The 18,067-nt window shown below is 39.4% G+C and overlaps 1 protein-coding gene across 1 annotated transcript in view; it reads left to right on the top strand.

The window, feature by feature from the left end:
* Positions 1-18,067, top strand: part of LRGUK (leucine rich repeats and guanylate kinase domain containing) — a 103,829-nt gene that overhangs the window by 72,371 nt on the left and 13,391 nt on the right. Inside the window, exons 16-17 of the mRNA XM_032401539.1 lie at positions 5,771-5,910; positions 17,333-17,421. Of these exons, the coding sequence (XP_032257430.1) occupies positions 5,771-5,910; positions 17,333-17,421 (229 nt within the window). The remainder of the gene's footprint in view (positions 1-5,770; positions 5,911-17,332; positions 17,422-18,067) is intronic.

Genomic DNA, 18,067 nt, shown 5'->3' with positions numbered 1-18,067 from the left:
CAATATGTTCATAAATGAATTTAATTAATTGCTTAGTTCAATCTGAAAGACATAATTCTAGAAATCACTTTTTTTGTTTGACCAGGCGTTCAGAAAAGAGGATAAGAAGAGCCTACCCGTTTCTTTGTGTTGATGATAGATAAATAATGTCAGACCACCAAATCTTTCATCTCCAAGGTGATAAGGAGAGTGCGGGAATGATTAGCGAAAGCTGGAGGCTTTTTTTTTTTTTTTAAAGTTTGTAACCTTAGAGATTCATAATTTCAAATAACACTAACAGTCAAAATAATCACTGGAAATTCCAACACTGTGTACCGTTTAGCTGTGTGACCTGGGCAAGTTACAGAGTTCTCATGTAGAGACAATAACAGTACCTACCTCAAGATTATTGTGAGGAGTAAATGAGTTTGAGTTAATAAATTGAAAGACAATGTCTGGCACATAGTAAGTGTGTATAGGAGTATTAGTGTTAACATGTAAGCAGCAAAAAAAAATTTAAACATAGCATTTTATCATTAATTGGATTTAAGAACCGTTCAAACTAGGTAGAAATGTTTGGCAAATAGGATGGTCTTCTCTGAAAATCCTTTTAAAAACTTTCACAACCTTGATCGAATTAAGGAGCTTAAACAGAATTAGGATAATGTTGGGAAGAAATTGTAGTTGAGCAACATGTTACCGAGATCAAGAGATTGTTTCATAGACCTTCACATGCAGCGTTGCAGTTTGGAGAAGTGAGTAGGGAAACATCAGCTCTAGGGCTATTATGAAATTTACTTGTGATACACACATGAAAGGCTTGTCATGGCACCTGGCACATAGTACATGCTCAATAAATGCTATCTATTGTTTTTGCTACTGTTATTTCTTTATTGACAAAGTCAAAGCCATTTATATTCTGCGTTTCAAATTGGTTAGATAATAAGTGCTGTCAAGTTATTTAACTCGGAATCAGCTACCAGATAGTGGGCATTCTGTTTTCCTTTTGCGGTGGATTGAGACCAAGACTGACTTCTACAAGCTACCCAATTTTAAAGACCCTCAGTTTCCACCGACAAAGAAAAGTGAACAAAGACCCCCCCCCCCCCCCCCGCCAAAAAAAAGTCTTTCGTAGAGGAATTGACCAATGAAGTAACATCTTTGAAAAAGCTGTTCTTGAAGGATGATCCCTTAGGAAGCACCTTGCGCTTGCCAGAGGTGGGAGTTTAGGATTGGGTGGAAGTCTCATTACCAGCCTCATTATCAAACATGTTACTTAAAGGGGAAGAAGGCTTTCCTGTGTATCCAGGCTCCCTGAATGTTTCTTTCCTATTTCCTGCTTCTCCTTTCTCTTGCCCAAGTGCTGTACGTATGCAGATCTTATGTATCAAGTTTCCAGTCTTGAGATTTGCCTGTCCTATATCTTATCTCCTCCAAAGCATCAATTAACTACTTCATGATAAACTCATCCATTAAAAAAAAAAAACACAAAATTCAGGGTACTATTGTTATATGTTTTATTTTATTTTATTTTATTTTTAAGTTATATATGTATTTATTTTTAAGTAAGCTCTACACCCAGGGTGGGGCTCGAACTCAAAACCCTGAGATCAAGAGTCTCACGCTCCACCAACTAAGTCAGCCAGGCACCCCTGTTATATGTTCTAATTAGGACATTCTAAATGCAGGGACCAAATATTGAGCCCATTAGTTCAGCTGTATGGAGGAGATTTCAGTGTGAAATTCAATGAAAAGAAACATTTTTTTTGTACCTCATTCTGTCTGTGTGAGAATATACATTCACATGCTTTCCTTTGTCTTGATATAGACTCTGTTTAACTAGCTGATTATCCTTTGATTAGAAACTCAAGAACAGAGCACTTTACTGTTAGAATGATTTAATAAGTGTATTCATTTTATCATGTATAACATGAACATTATTACTCCATTTCCTTGGATTTGGTAGCTTTCCACTATAAAAGCTTATTTTGCTATGGAAAATTATTATGGCTATTATGTGAAATTTTAGTTGCTTTTATTCCTTACTTGGAAGCACAGATAGACAAGACTTTCAAGATTTAATTCTGCCCTAGAAAAATAGCTTCTTTCAGAACCTTTAGTTTTGTGATACTTCCCAATGAACTGAGCTTTCCTTTAATTTTCCACTAAAATTATGTAACTCTCATTAAAAATAAATACTGTATCACAGATTATTGTGCATTAATTTGGTTTTGGCCTTTTTTATGGTTACATATTTCAGTATTTACTCCTTTACAGTGATTTTACAAGTATATTTTATATGTATATGGGTTTATTCATGGTAGGGATAAATTACTCTCTCTAGTTTAAAAAAAACAAAAAACAAAAAAACCTCACTATTACCTAAATAAACATGTGTTGTTTGTTTTTAAACCCCATTTGAGTTGGGGGGGGGGGGGAGTGAACGATTCTGTAACCATCCAGTTATCTGAGAACTTTTGTTTGAAAATTAAAGCCTGTTTCCAAGTCATACATCTCACATGGTTTTCAAAGAGAGACAAATTCCAGTTGATTGATTTTTTTCCCAGGGTTTTATTTAAACATTAAAAAATGTGTATTTACAAGTGTTTAGTCTCATATTTTTGAACAGGAAAATGACTTAGTTGCTTTGCTATATAACTAATCTCATTAATGTAGAAACATTGGTTATTAAAGTAGGGGTTTTTGTTTCTCAAAATATTCACAGTCTGATTCCCAAATTCTAATGTTATTCCTAGTTATTGACATGGATATGTGGCCGCATGACGGTTTTGTATTGGCTCCTTTGTGCAAGAAAAGGCCTTGTTTTGTCTGTGTGATGGCATGATATTAAATATATGCTCAACATGTTTTATTCTTAGGTACATGGCTCGTACTGCATTTGTTATTTAGTTTGGATTCTATGCTGCTGCTTTTAAAAAGTTTTATGCAAATTATTTTAATTCACTGGACTGCAAAGGGATAGAAGTCTAAATAAAAGGTCTAAGCTACTTAGAACTAATTTGAGATGTACTTCCACTTGTTCCGGGTAATTCATTTATATTTTCATGCATTTAATAATGATACTAATCCATAAAATAACTTTAAAATCTGTCATGCATCATTAAATTCATTTGTGTTTCATTTAACTAGCCTTTATACTGAGGGACTTGGTTGTTTTTGTGGACTGTAATTTATATTTTTTAACGTTGCCTCAAGGTTGTCTTTAATGTAGATACTTTGAATAAGATATGTTAAACTTTTGTTGCAGGGTATTATAACAGTGGTAATTATATATATAATTGAGAAGCAGGATCCCTGTCCATTGATGTATTAAGACATTAGTAACTGTTTTAAGAACTGTATGAAACTCTTCATTATAGGAGTCCAAGTCATTAAAGTGGTGGCATTACAAGATAGTTTAATAGTAATGTAAACACATTATCTTTATCCAAAATGTTTTATTGTTGAGAAACCATAAAGACATAAAATTGTTGGAATTATAGCTCCATTGTATCATCAGATTGAACTTGACTTGTTCACACCATGGTACAAATTGCTGATGTCTCAGAAAGTAGAAAAAGGAACCCTGACACATAGACTGGAAATTTTTGTGGAAATTCTTTCAATGAATATATAGCTTCCATTTCTTTAATTTTTATCTTAACTTTTCTCAAATTCATCTGGTCTTTTTCACAGTGCTTTTGGTTCTTAGAGTCCCATCAAGAGGACAAGTATTTTCCCTCTTTCCTCTTTTTAAATGATCACAGGCTCCATCATCTCCATCCCATCCCCCACCCCTTGCTTCAGCCCTTTCCATTCTTTAATTCAGTTAGGCATGCTCCTGGGTCTTTATACAAAGCACCTCTTTCTGCATGATAATGCTTTTGTCCCAGGTAGTTGAATGCTTTTCTTGTGATTTTAGTTGCCTGTCCCGGATGTCACCCCCTCAGAGAGGACTTCTCTGACCATCACGCCCTCTCTGGCTCTGGCTCCTTATTTAGCTTCCCATTCACTTCATTGCACAATACCGCCACCGATAGCATCTGATGTGGTGTCTGTCTCTCTCCAACCTGAGAAGGTAATTCCCACAGCTCAGGACTTTCTGTCTACTGCCGTATCTCCAGCGTCCAGAGCCCTAGCTGGCACGTAGCAGGTACTCAACAAATATGGACTGAATGGCTTTTCCATCATGAAGATTTAACAAAGAAGGTCTCCACATGCGATTATCCCTTACTATCGCTGTGACTGTTAGAACCGTAGTTACCTCAGTGCTCCTCAGATTGCTCTGTTGCCTGGAATTCCTCGGGTGTGGACTCACTCATCTGTTTTATCTTCTGAGTCTCTGTCTCTCTCTGTGTGTCTCTCTCTCAAGGCAAGTGTTGGGTTGTGGAGCTTTAGACTTTCCGACATGATTAAATATTTTGACTTGCCTACAAGTTTTTTCCTTATCTTACTGGCCTGGGATTGCCACACAATCTGGTGGGAGTTTGAGTTCAGGTTCCATACCAGCACACAACACAGGATCAGAGGCCTGATTTTCCACAGGTGTTTCCACCCTCAGTCCAGGCGAGACTCCGTGTCCAGGCACAGTCTCTCGGTCCGTGGGCTGAGATTTCCAGACACCCCCTTTGTGGCTTCTCACCTTATCAAAGAGCCCAGGACTTCTGCATCAAGAACACAGGGACTGGCCTCTCTCAGTCCAGAAACCTCAGCCCCGGGAGCACTTGGACTTCTTGGCATCGATTCCCACTCTTCTGACTTGGAACCTTCACTTCCAGCACCTGGAAATTTTTCTTTCTTGGTTTCTCAGCAGTGCTATGTAGGCAAGACAAATTTCTGTTATATATTATCTAGTGTTTTCTTGTCTTTGGGTGAGGAGAGCTTCCCATGTCTGTTCAGTCAGCCATATTGACTGGTGGGGCATGTGGAAATAATTTATTTTGGCATTTTTAAATTTTTTATTTTAGCACTTTTAAAGCAATATTCCTGAAAGAGTTGATGCTCATATATATCCAAAAGCACTTACATCAGGGCTCGCTATGGATGAGCAGTAATAGAAATTTAGATTCTTTATATTCTAGGTCTCTGGACATTCTAGTGTTTTAAAGGAAACTTTCAGCATTATTTATGAATAAATTCTGTCAAACAGTGACCTCATCATCCATTCCATTATTTTTTTAAGTTTCTTCTCAGCGTTGCATGTTTTATTTTCTTTCTAGCCTCTTAGGAGAATTTTGTCAAATGGAAAGTAATTATCAGTGTGACTTTTAAGTGTCTGGAAGGTATTGTATGTACCAAGATTTACTTCAGTTCCCTTCATAAGCCTGTGTTGAGAGCACCAAGTGTGCTCCCAGGACACGTTCTACTAGGTGCTGTGGCCTGTCCTTACTATAATCAATAATAATTATTACCTTGTTTTCTAAGACATATTTTTATTTTATATTTTTAAAGTTTTTATTTATTTGACAGAGAGCACAAGTAGGCAGAGCGGCAGGCAGAGGGAGAGGGAGAAGCAGGCTCCCCGCTGAGCAGGGAGCCCTATGTAGGACTTGATCCCAGAACCCTGGGATCATGACCTGAGCCAAAGGCAGACGCTTAACTGACTGAGCCACCCAGGAGCCCCTAAGACATATTTTTGTTATCTTACTCTCAAGTTGGAATGCACAGACTTTAAGTATTTAGTTTGCTGTGTTTGGGACAATCCAGATACAAAAAATTTCTGTCACTTCAGGAACTTCCCTTATCCTATTTCATGCCTTTTATTTGTAAACTTTGCTTTCTTCCCTACCAGGTATTAAGATATCTCCGATGAAATCTGAGGAGTTTTCTAGGAAGCTCTCCACTTTGAATTTGTGTGATTTCCTGGATTCTACAGACAGAAACTACTTTGTGAAATTATGGGCCAAACTTGCAGCCAAAAAAACCCCAGTGGTAAGGATTGGGGGGGGCAGGGAGGGATAGAGCCTCATCTGAGCATCACATGGCTCAGACCAAAAGGGGATTTGGGTATTTTGAGACTAAGTTTCGCCAAAACTCTTCTCTGGTATGAGCTTAAGACATTTTAAGCCTCTTTCTACACCTGTAGGAATAGACATGGGCTCTACAAAGAATATTCAGTGTAGCTTTTGTGAGTACCTTTCTCTAGCCCTTAGTTGAAAACTCGGACACTCAGCTCTTCTCTTTAGCAAGAATAGAAAAGGACTTTGACAGAACTAATGTGGTAAAATATGTATTTCAAGAGAAAACTGGCTTTCTTGTTAGGGTAAAACGTTAAGTGTTCTTGTGCTTAGCCTTCAAAATGAGTCCACTCAGAGGCCCTGTCTTATAACTTTGCAGCACTCAAGCCAGTCGTATAACTGTCCCAACTCAGTTCTTGGACCACCCAGAAAAATCGGTACGTGCGGGAGGATTGCGTGCAGAGTTGGCTCTGCACGCAGATTAGGTTGTGCTCATTTTCCATCTGTCATGGTTTTATAGGATGGTCTGGGAGTGTGAGGAGGCCTAAGTCACGGCCACTGCGGTCGCCAGAGATGCTACAGGACTTGCCTTTTGGTTGTCAGCTCCTAGTTCGTGTTTCCTGAAGGCGAGGCTGTTGTCAGCAAATAATCACATCATACTCTAAAGTCAGAACCATAGGCGGCGGTCGGAAGAATCAGACTGGTTACTTCAGATGAATAATCTTGGGCTGCAGAATACGCAGGCATAGCTCCGCGGTCTGCTCAGATTAAGTCCTACGAGGCCAGTGTTCAACGGGCAAGAAACAGATGCCCGATCAAGTCAGCTTAAGTAAGAGGTGGTGCCATAGAAAAAATGTAGCGAGGGGCTTCCCAGTGCATCATGAACAGGGATGAAATACCTCACAGGTACTGCCCAGCACTGGAATGAACGAGTGAGGTGCTCGGATTTCTCTGCCTTCCAGAGGCATCAAGTTCCTGTCGTCTCTGCTCCTGATTCTCAAGTGTTCTGTGCTCCTCTCTCTCCTGGCCAGCCTCGTCCACTCACACAGGCTTCCCTCCCACCTAATTTGAGCTCATTCTCATGCACAGCAGCCCTGACTCTCCATTGCCTCTTGGCTCTGTGCTCCCAATTCCTGGTCACTTCTCTCTGTCTCTGTCATTCATATTGTGGGAGGCAAGAGAATCTCATTGGCCCAGCTGGACTTTTCAAGCCATTCCACAGAGATCATGTGAGACTGCTTGTCCAGTCACCTGTGGAAGGGCAAACAGCACGGGTACAGATCAGGGCTTCTTAGGAGGAACAGAGGGTGGGTGCGCTCTAAACATTTATAAATAATATGAATTTGTACCATGATACTTAAGTGGCAGGAAATATCATATTGATTTATCCAAAATAAATCAATTCTGGAATTGTTGCCATCCACCAGGATCTGTGGGAAGTCAAATATCAGTCATGAAGAGTTGGGATCACTCCCATTCTTTGGATCAAGTTCAAGAACCCTGAGGGTTTCACCATCCTGGAAGATTGGGGAAGAGCCCCTGGCTTCCAGACCACCATGGTTACCATGGAGATGCCCCTAGTCTAAGAGCCTGAGTTCCACTCTGAGCCAGTGGCGCTGGTATTCTCCATATCCTCTACTACCAGTACCCTCGCCTAGTACTGACCCCTAGGGGGCTCCCTCTCCGTGAGGAGCCTCTCAGCCTCTGTCGTTCCATCCTGGGAAACCTCAGTTCTTTATGGGTCAGTCCCCCCCTTTCTCTCTACACTTGTTATCCTGTCCTTGGATAATATGGCTTTATGCGTGTTGGGGCTTAGACTTGCAAATATAGGTTCTTCTTTATGTCCCCAGGACGTGGCATATCCATAGCGTAAACTCCAGAACAAATCCTTGGCCACTGTTATTCCTTCATGATAAAGTCTGTGTTCTGCCAACCAGAACCCCTCACATCCCACTTCTGCTGTCCTGCCGCACAGCCTCACACACACTGATGAGCAACACACACCATTGATTTGCCACACCCCTCTGCCCGTTAGTGGGTAATCATGATTTATTTAAACATGACCAGTCTGAATTTCACCTGTTAGAGAAACTCCAGGCTTAAAGACAGCTTTTGTCTGGTCAAGGGCACTCAGGTATTTAGGAGCAAGAACAGAGGATAAAAGGAACAGAGATGGGGAAAAACAAAAAAACTCAGACACACACAATGTGTTCTTAGCTATAATTCATGACCAATAATAATAATAAATAATCGATAATAATATTAATAATTCAGTATAAAATTAATGAAGAGTTTGGAGAAACTGGAGAGGGAAGAGTATGATAAAAAGGCAGTGTGGTAGGGATCCGAAAGGGTACGTGCACCCCGATGTTTATAGCAGCAATGTCCACAATAGCCAAACTGTGGAAAGAGCCAAGATGTCCATCAACAGATGAATGGATAAAGAAGATGTGGTATATATATACAATGGAATATTATGCAGCCATCAAAAGGAATGAGATCTTGCCATTTGCAATGACGTGGATGGAACTGGAGGGTATTATGCTGAGCGAAATAAGTCAAACAGAGAAAGACATGTATCATATGACCTCACTGATATGAGGAATTCTTAATCTCAGGAAACAAACTGAGGGTTGCTGGAGTGGGGGGTGGGGTGGGAGGGATGGGGTGACTGGGTGATGGACACTGGGGAGGGTATGTGCTCTGGTAAGCGCTGTGAATTGTGCAAGACTGTTGAATCTCAGATCTGTACCTCTGAAACAAATAATGCAATATATGTTAAGAAAGAAAAAAAGAAGAAGAAGAATGTAGCAGGAGGGGAAGAATGAAGGGGGGGAATCTGAGGGGGAGAAGAACCATGAGAGACGATGGACTCTGAAAAACAAACTGAGGGTTCTAGAGGGGAGGGGGGTGGGAGGACGGGTTAGCCTGGTGATGGGTATTGAGGAGGGCACGTTCTGCATGGAGCACTGGGTGTTATGCACAAACAATGAATCATGGAACACTATATCGAAAAGTAATGATGTAATGTATGGGGATTAACATAACAATAAAAAATTTTTTAAAAAAAGGCAGTGTGATAGTACGAGGGGCCACCTTGGTGGTGGTTGACAGGGGAGGGGTGCAGGTATTGTGGCCAAGAGTAGTCTCATGAACTTATCCCCGGGGTCACTCCTTCCCTGCAGTCACCTCCCTGAGAAACTGTTCAGCCCCATAATCCAGGGCATCCAGAGCCTGGCCTAGAACATCTCTTGTGTCCCCTGTTAGAGCATTAGCAGTGACTGATCCCCGATGGTAACAATGCTCAAACTCCTTGCAGCCTCCAGGTTCTGGGGTCTTTGCCCATCAGTGCTGGCAGAGATACGATGTAACAGCAGTTTCACAGAGAAGCAAATCAAATCCCCCAACAACCAACAGGTAGATACATTCTTCAGAAATAGGTGCAAAATACTAGATTGCTGCTGTCATATATATGGGGTAGAATGTGCCTAAGGTTATTTTTAGTGCCTCATTTTCTTTTAAAGATGATGGATTCAATACTATTTTTAAATTTTAAGTACTTTTCAGATTTTAGGTTATTAACCTTTTGTGTAGCTGTTAACAATGCAAAATGAGCAACATGACAGCAGAAGCTTTAGAGAGACGTTATCATGTTATGTTAGAGAACATAAATAGCCTTTACACCGCATTTGTAATTTGGAAAGGGCTTTCATGTAAATTATCTCATGTACCTTTCATTGCAACCCTTTGGAGAAGATGTTATTTTGTTCATTTTACTTTCCCCAACATAAATTTCCATGTATTTTTGAAAGCTTTTAGTGGATTGAAGAAAAATTGCAACTTCCTCTGTCAAAAATCTGTATCTTAAATTGTTCCCCCCAAAAAGTAGAAATTTTTGTGCCTTTTTTGGTGTCTTCACTGTAGATTTAATGTATTCATATTTACCTTTAGAAACTATCAAGAGAGCCATTTGACAGTAATGGATGGGTGGAAATTTCCATCATCTAGGCTTTCTGAGTTCTGTTTCTCTGAAGCTCCTTCCCACTTAATTGAAGACAGTGTTCTTCCTCTCGGCATTCTTCCTCTCTGCTCAAATCTACCTCAAACTCCCTGTGCACGTGAGGTCTTTCTGTCTCATCCCATCCAAATATTCCACCCTTTCCTTATGCAGAGTTTCTAACTTCATGTATGTCAAGGTGTGATTACAAAATTTAAGGTGGATTATCTAGATAAATGGGAAAGACAAAGCAAGAATACTTCTAGAAGATAATGTAAGAGAAGATTTTTATGACTTTGAGGCAGGTATAGATTCCTTAAATGTAATACAAAACACTAATTACAAAGGAAAAGTTTAAAACATTGAGGAACATTAAAATTAGTAACATGTATTAAAAAAAACAGTATTAAAGAGGAAAAAAGACAAACCACATGGGGGGGTGATATTTATAGTAAGTATAACAAAATGCTTTTATTTAGAATATATAAAGAACTTTTATAAATTATTAAGAAAAAATAACTCACGGAAAAACCTCTTTACAAAGGATAATATCCAGATGGCCAATAATGATGTGAAGAGATAGTCAACCTCATATCAGGAAATGCAAATTATAGCCACAGTAAGATACTGCTGCACTAAAAGTCTGAGCTGACTGTTAAGATGTGGAATAGTGGAAATTTTTATAAGACAACTGGTGGAAGGTTCAATTTGTACACTTTAGAAAGTAAGTGGGCATTATCCACTGAGGTTGAGCATACACATACCCTATGCCTCAACAGTGGGGTTCCAATGGAAATGTGTGGCCATGTGCACCAAAATGTATGTGCAAAAATGTTTGTAGTAGCCTTGTGTATAGTGGTCCTAAACTGGAAATTCAAGTGTCCACTAGCAGTAGATTGGCCAAGTAAAATTTTGAATATTCATACAGTTAAATATGTACAGTAATGAAAATGAACAAACTTTGGTCCATGAATGTCTCTCTCAAACATCCTGTTGAACCAAAGAATTCTTGACTCTAAAGAGTACACACTATATGATTCTAATAATATATAATTTAAAAATTGGCAATACTAAACCATAATACTTAGGGATGCATATTTAGGTGGTAAAAGTATAACAAAGAAGTGGTGACCGTCACAGTCAGGAGAGTGCTTATCTTGGAAGAGGGAAGGAGGTGGCAAAGGTTGAAAAGGACGCAAGGGATGCTGGCACTTGGGGGTGGAGGAGGGCACCTGGTGTAGTGGAATGAGGGCCATTTGTCTGTTCACTAGCTGGACAAGCCTCAATGAGTTACTTAACCTCTCTGGGATTGGGTAGGATTTCCTGCAGCTTGAAAAATCAAGGGCAGTCTACAGGGTTTTAGTCCAAGGGTGATGCTGAAACCACAACCAAACAGGTGCAACTACATGATCAATCTGAAGGATCCGAAGAGAGTGAGGAATCCAGACCACAGCAGTAGAGCACATTAGGGTGAGAGCTTGCTAAGGGCTGAGACTTAGCTTCCTGTCCCCCTGGATATAAATCTGGGAAAAGGGAAATAATGAGCTACGGGAGGTGTGGCCGTGGGGGAAAGTAGTGTCCATAGTCTGCGTGATGGTTCGTTGGAGGATGAGTGCATTCTGTCATTGCTAGTTGAGCAATCCCAGGAAGAGCCTTTGCTGTCATAGCCATCCTGTCTTTTCCCATATGCAGAGGACTCCCCTTCCCTTCCCTAACTCTTTCCCTTCCTTTCTTCTCACTCATTCATCTTCCCTTCTCCTCACATATCTTGAATTTGTTGAATTCCTACCATGTATAAGGATTAGATTTGCTTTTCAGTAGATAGCAGGTATTTGCTTGCTGGACCCTGTTCTAGACACTAGAACAAAGTGGAGCTGATCCCTGCCCTTATTGAATGGAACAGTCTGGTAGAGATGCCTCTGGTCTCCTCTCGTCGGTGGGGTGTGAGGTCGGTGTCTCTAGCCCTTCTACCACTTACTTCTTTCTTTGAGTAGAAAATGGGCTAATGGAGCATGCGACGACCTCAGGATTACCGACACCTAATGTACCAACAGCTATGTTTTGTTTCTCAACTGTGGGATCACTGGGACCCACATGGCTTTTCTCTGTTAGGAAGAAATGTCCAAGAATGTTATTCTTTGTCTTCAAATCTGGAAAAACATCTGTTAACATCACTTTTCTTGCTTGTAACTCTAATAGTTTATCAATATCAAATACTTTCCATGAATATGACCATAATTTAATGAGTTTAAATAGTAATAAAATATTCAGTGTATTTCCTTATTCCTTGCTTATACAATCCTTGTTGTTTCATTTCTTCTCTCTTCTTAGCTTAAATGGTACTTACTTTTCTGAACGACTCCCAGAGCATATTAATTTGAACATCTCTGAAAGATTCCTGGAGAACTGTAAAGAAATATTGATCAGCCTTACTTCTTAAATGCAATTTTCTTTTAAGGTTTGAGTAAAAAACAAAACAAAACAAACGCACAGCTCTTTTCTTACCATTGCAAAAAGTATGTAACGAACACTATCCAGTAAAAGGTTTTTATTTATATGACACATATACTATTGATTAAAGAAGTTGAAGTTCATGAGTTTTGTTATATATCACTGTGTTTTAGTTTCCCCTCACTGATAGCAACCCCCTTTTGCATGGTTGGCTGCCTGGAAGGCCGAACATTCTTGCACAGACATGATGGCTTAGTGAAGATTTTCTGCTCTGGAACTGTGACTAGATCTTTACCTTCCAGAAGAAGCTTGATTTTCAACCTTCACTTGAACTTCAATTGTATCTGTTTCTTCAGCCAGGTCTTCTGACCTCCTTAGGGACCATCCTCACTCCTGGGGCAGACCAGCTTACTGAAAGCCAGTTCTCCAGAAAAATTGCTGAATGGCTGATTCATTCAAAGCCACTTTAGCAAATGTGTGTGTGTGGCAGATTAGTGCAGTCCAATCCCATGAAGTGCCTGAATGTATGAAGGCCAGTGAGAAGGTGGATCTGTGGTGACAAAATATTGGGCACCTAAATCTACTAAGCACCACTTCTTTTCAATACTGTGAGAGAGCTTAGCTCAGAGAGCTTGTCCAAGATCACACAGCTTAGCAATGTCAATTTTGATTCCAAAAGAAAAGTGCTTTCATCTACTCAGATGCATTTTTCAGGGCACGGCATTCACCAGATTTATTAGCTGGAATAATACTATAAAGAGATGCTCCTCTCATCTACCACCTGGCTACCAAGTGGCACAGATCATATAGGATCAGCTTTCTAGCTGCTTTTTTCAAGATAATGGTTTCCTATTATTCTCTGACGGTGACCAATTAATTTTTAAATATCATTTATGATCATTATGTTCTTGATTTGTACGTATTGAATGGTATCTACCCACTGCATTTTGTATCTTTATTGAAACTCAAATTGTTCTACCTTTGGCCATTCAGAGCCTCTTAAGGGTGGCTTCTGTGTCCTTTAATATGATCCATGTCGACTTTAGTAGCCATCTTGCTCTCTGTTAGGACGAGATCTTCTATGCTCTTCTGTGCATTCCCTGTCCCAGACCTGCAAACCATCTTTTCTCCAAGGAGCCCTGGTTTCTTTAAGTGGGAGATGATAGTGCAAGGACACGTGGTTGCCAGGAGTGCTTGTCGCTACTGGGGTGGTCATTGCTTCTAGGCTTTTTCTGTGGATAGATGAGATGAACTTCATGAGTTCAAGTTAGTATTTCCAATTCAGATTCAAGACTTGGGGATTTTTACTTGTCTTCTTCTCTATTACATATCTTTCTTTCACACTGAGCATCCTGATTCTGAACATGGGAGATGAGAGAACTACAGTGTCACTAAACTTCTCACATGGTTTATCCAGATTGTGGGCAGAAGAGTCTCCGAATAACAATACCAATACGACTAGCACCCAGTAGAAAGACCAAGAACAGTTAAAAATTTTGTTTGCACATGTTCTCTACCCACCCCCAGCCCTGGTTATTTGTGGTTGTGTTCCAGCTACACTCTCAGCACATAGTCATATGTTCGCTCCCTTTTAACTCTCATTTTGTCTTAGTTCTCAAATATGTACACACTTGATACTCATCATTAGGCCTCAGGCCAATATCTAGTAGTTCTGTTGTCTAGGCGCATTCTCTGCTAGATCCAGGAAGGGCTACGGGGGCAGCATTTCCTGAGTTCTTGCCTGCCAATGACAGTCTGTCATACTTGAGACTTGAATTGTAGTTTTTGTGACCTATCCTGTTTGCTTGTTTTGGTTTCTTTATCAAGGGCTCTTGTTTGCATGTTGGATCTTCTTTGTCTATCTTAAATATTTGTCATTTTCTCTTGAATCTTGTTACCTCTTGATTTCTTTTTGAGTTTAAAAAATTTCCTCCATTCACTTTCTAGTCCTCTGAAGGTATTATTTGTTGTTTTTATTCACTCTTCTATTCCCTCTGGTTCAGTTTTCATTTCTGAAGTAACTTTTTCCCCATATATTTCTAATTCTTTCCTGAGGTCTGTCACCTCACTTAGGAGTTTTAAAAATTGTAATTTATTGGGGCACCTGGGTGGCTCAGTTGGTTAAGCGTCCAACTCTTGATTTCAGCTCAGGTTGTGATCTCAGGGTTGTGAGATCGAGCCCCATGTGGGGCTCTGCATTGGGCAAGGAGCCTGCTTGAGATTCTCTCCCTCTCTCTCTGCCCCTCCCCCCACTCATGTGCTCTCTCCCTCTGGAAAAAAAATTGTAATTTGTTTCTTAATGTTTTATGCTATTTCCTTAATGTCTTTTAGTTAGTTTTGAAATAGTAGATGACAGATTTTATCTGTTTTATGAGCACACTTTCATTGTATATAAAGGGGTTATCCTGCTCCTTTCTCTTTTTAAAATAATAGCTTTGGGATTTTACTAGGAAATTTCTCATTTTTATGTGAAATTCGTTTTTTCAAACTTTTATAAGGAAGCGTGGTTCTTTAGAATTGTGTTTAAATATACGGCAGTTTTCTTTTGGGGGTTTCTGGGCTCTGTTCCCCTCCACCATTTTGGTCTAGACTTTCTCTTTGTCTCTGTTGACTCTGCCCTAATTACTTCTGATTCCACTCCTATCAGCTTTTCTCTGGTGTGGGGCCCTGTCTTAGAAGACGGCCCCAGTGGGTCAGTTTCAGAACTTACTGTGGACCCCTTATTCTTACCCACTATTGGGGTAGGAACAGGCTCCCCTGGATTCCAGCTGTGGTGCCCGATTGTGTTGCTTTTCTTCCCAGTGAATACTTTTCAGCTGTTTTGAGGTTCTCCTGTTCTCAGGTGTTTTAGTTCCCCTGTTGCTTCCTTTGTCTTCCTCTCGCATAGACACTGGTACCATGTGGTGGTGTTGCTACTATCACCTGTATTTTGGAGTTTGAAGGGATTTCTCTTCTGATTTGGGGTTTGAGGGGATTTGGGGTTTGAGGGGAATCTCTTCACCTAGTTTTCTTGCTGTTTTGATATGTTTTTTATCTTGCCATTGGCTTGCTCTAACTATTTTTGTGTGGGAATTCTGAAAGATCCAGACTGTACTTCCACTATTACTGTCATATCCTCCCAGTCATGATATAATTGAAATTGAGGATCAATACAGAAAAAAAATAAAGATGGTATAAAGTAAAATCACAATAGAGAATATATGTACTGCTATTGAGTAATTGAGGAAAAATAATAACGCATTAACCTGAGAGTGGATAGGACAGCAGTTCATCAATATCGTAATTTTGTAGTAATATGAAACAATTTAAGTGGGAGATGATAGTGCAAGGACTATGGGGTTATTTAAACAGTTTTAAATGGTGAAATTTAAATAGAGTTTCTTTCTTCATTTCTTGTCCCATTACAGACTCCATCCCTCCAGCCCGACAGATATTTTCTCCTTGTCCTGCTTAGACAGAATCACAGAGCTAATGGCCAGGGACACCGTTAAATGGTCTTGACGACCAAATAGACACCCGAGAGCCTGTGTTCAGTGAGTTTGCATGTTAGCTTTCATGTGTCATGGTGTCTAAGGAACACTTTCAAAAGCATGACCCAGAATTTCTCAAGCTAGCAACCGTTGACAGCAAATTCTATTCCAGATCATGAAGAATGGTAGACATTATTCACACTTTATATTATCTCCCCAAATATATACTGTTGTACATTAAAGATGTAGATTGAGCTCCCACTTTATGCTCAGGTGTGTGTATGCTGTGTACAGGGAAACATAGGAGTGACCAAAGGGACTTCTGGTCTCTGGGGTGTGACTTGTTTCCCAGGGGTGTTCACTGGGCCAACCTTGGCATCACTCCTACAGATTAATTTCTGTAACGCAAAAATGTTTTTTAGAATCACATCAACTTACCCCTTAAAAATTGATTCTTGAAAAATTCCCCCAAAACACATGCAACCACTTGAAACTATGGTAGCCCCCAAGGCCAGAACAAGTGGTTAGCCCGGAGTTATGGGCTCACAACCGTAGGTTTGGTGGGTATTCTTCCCCTAGCGTACTTGTTTGCTGTCATTTCTTATGTTATTTTAACTAAATATCAACTCATAGATGAACCTGGTAGTCACATTAAAATCAAGAGAGGTTTATTTTAGATTCAGTTACTGCAAGCAAAGATTGCTGTTTAAATAAATGTTATTATAAATCCCTTTATCCTTTAGTCTTTTATGTAAAACAAATAAACAATTTGCTGATTTATCTTTTCTATAAATTGAGAATTTTATACATCAGCTTTGCTTAAAGTGAGGAGATCCAGCACTTGGACGGTTGCTAAACAGATCACACTCCATTACATAATCCATATATAGACACACATTGTACTATTTATAAAACAGCATGTGCTATCTTGGTTTTTTTTTCCTCTGTCTTTTTAAATCCCCTTTTGCCACCAGATTATAAACCTTTTGAAGGCAGTGATTGTGTCTTTTATGTCTCTGTTTTCCCATCAAATGTTTACTAAAGTATATAGTGTTGGTGACATGCTGGTGAAATGTGGGAGATATTTCAGGGTGGTACTGAAACATTGTTGGATATAATCAATCAGTTGACTACTCTGTGTGCGAAGATCTGGGAAGACAAAAAGACAATAATAATATATATCCTTGAGAGATAATCTCATTGGAAAGATAAAAAAAAATATAAACATTAACAAGGAATTGCCACATTATTTAGATGTCAAATGAAGTTGATATATTGTGTTCTTCGTAAAAATATTTAATTTATAAAGTTTTTTTTTCTTTCCACTGAACCAATACCAGTTGTTTTTTAGTCCTTTCTCCCCTTTTTCTTTCCACATATTTGACAATCTCTAGTAAGAAGATATTGATTATAGCTACTTTCACCGTCTGACATATTTTTAACATCAGTATAATTTTCTGATCATATTCCTTGCCTAGGAAAGAGAATCTATAGAGAGACAATATGAGACAGCCCGGCAGGCCCTGATGGGAAAGATACCTCCTCATCATACACTCCTGTTTCAAAGGTAGTGATATATTACATTTATTTATACCTGGGCATCTTTAGATTGATTCTCTAGTATCCAAATATACCAAATGAATCATCAACGTGAACAGGGGCCTCTGTACTAAAGTGGACCCAGTGATTCAGTAGTAAACCTAGTTCTAGAAGTTTTATTTTCCTTTCATTTATATATACTTTAAAAAGACATAATGTGTTCATAGCTGTTAGAAATTGATGGCTTTTTTTTTTTTTTTTCCTTTCTTTGAAGCCTATAAAGAATGGTATTTCTGGTGAAATTTGAATATATATATCCGCCTTCTCCAAGGCTGTTCATGACTGAGGGTTCATTATATCCTATTGTATATCTTGCTGTTGTCCATCATGACTCTCAAAACAATAGTAATTATGTGCAAAGTCATTTGTTTAAAGCCTCCTTTCCATATTAAACTGTAAATTCCATGAGGGTGGGAATCATTGTATCTTTATTAACCTATGAATTCTCTATTCTTTTTTTTTTTTTTTTTTAAAGATTTTATTTATTTATTTGACAGAGAGAGAGACAGCGAGAGAGGGAACACAAGCAGGGGGAGTGGGAGAGGGAGAAGCAGGCTTCCTGCCGAGCAGGGAGCCCGATGCGGGGCTCGATCCCAGGACCCTGAGATCATGAG

The sequence above is a fragment of the Phoca vitulina genome, unplaced genomic scaffold, assembly GCF_004348235.1.
Source record: "Phoca vitulina isolate PV1807 unplaced genomic scaffold, GSC_HSeal_1.0 scaffold4, whole genome shotgun sequence".
Classification (NCBI taxonomy): domain Eukaryota; kingdom Metazoa; phylum Chordata; class Mammalia; order Carnivora; family Phocidae; genus Phoca; species Phoca vitulina.
This window is presented reverse-complemented; position numbering and strand designations above follow the sequence as displayed.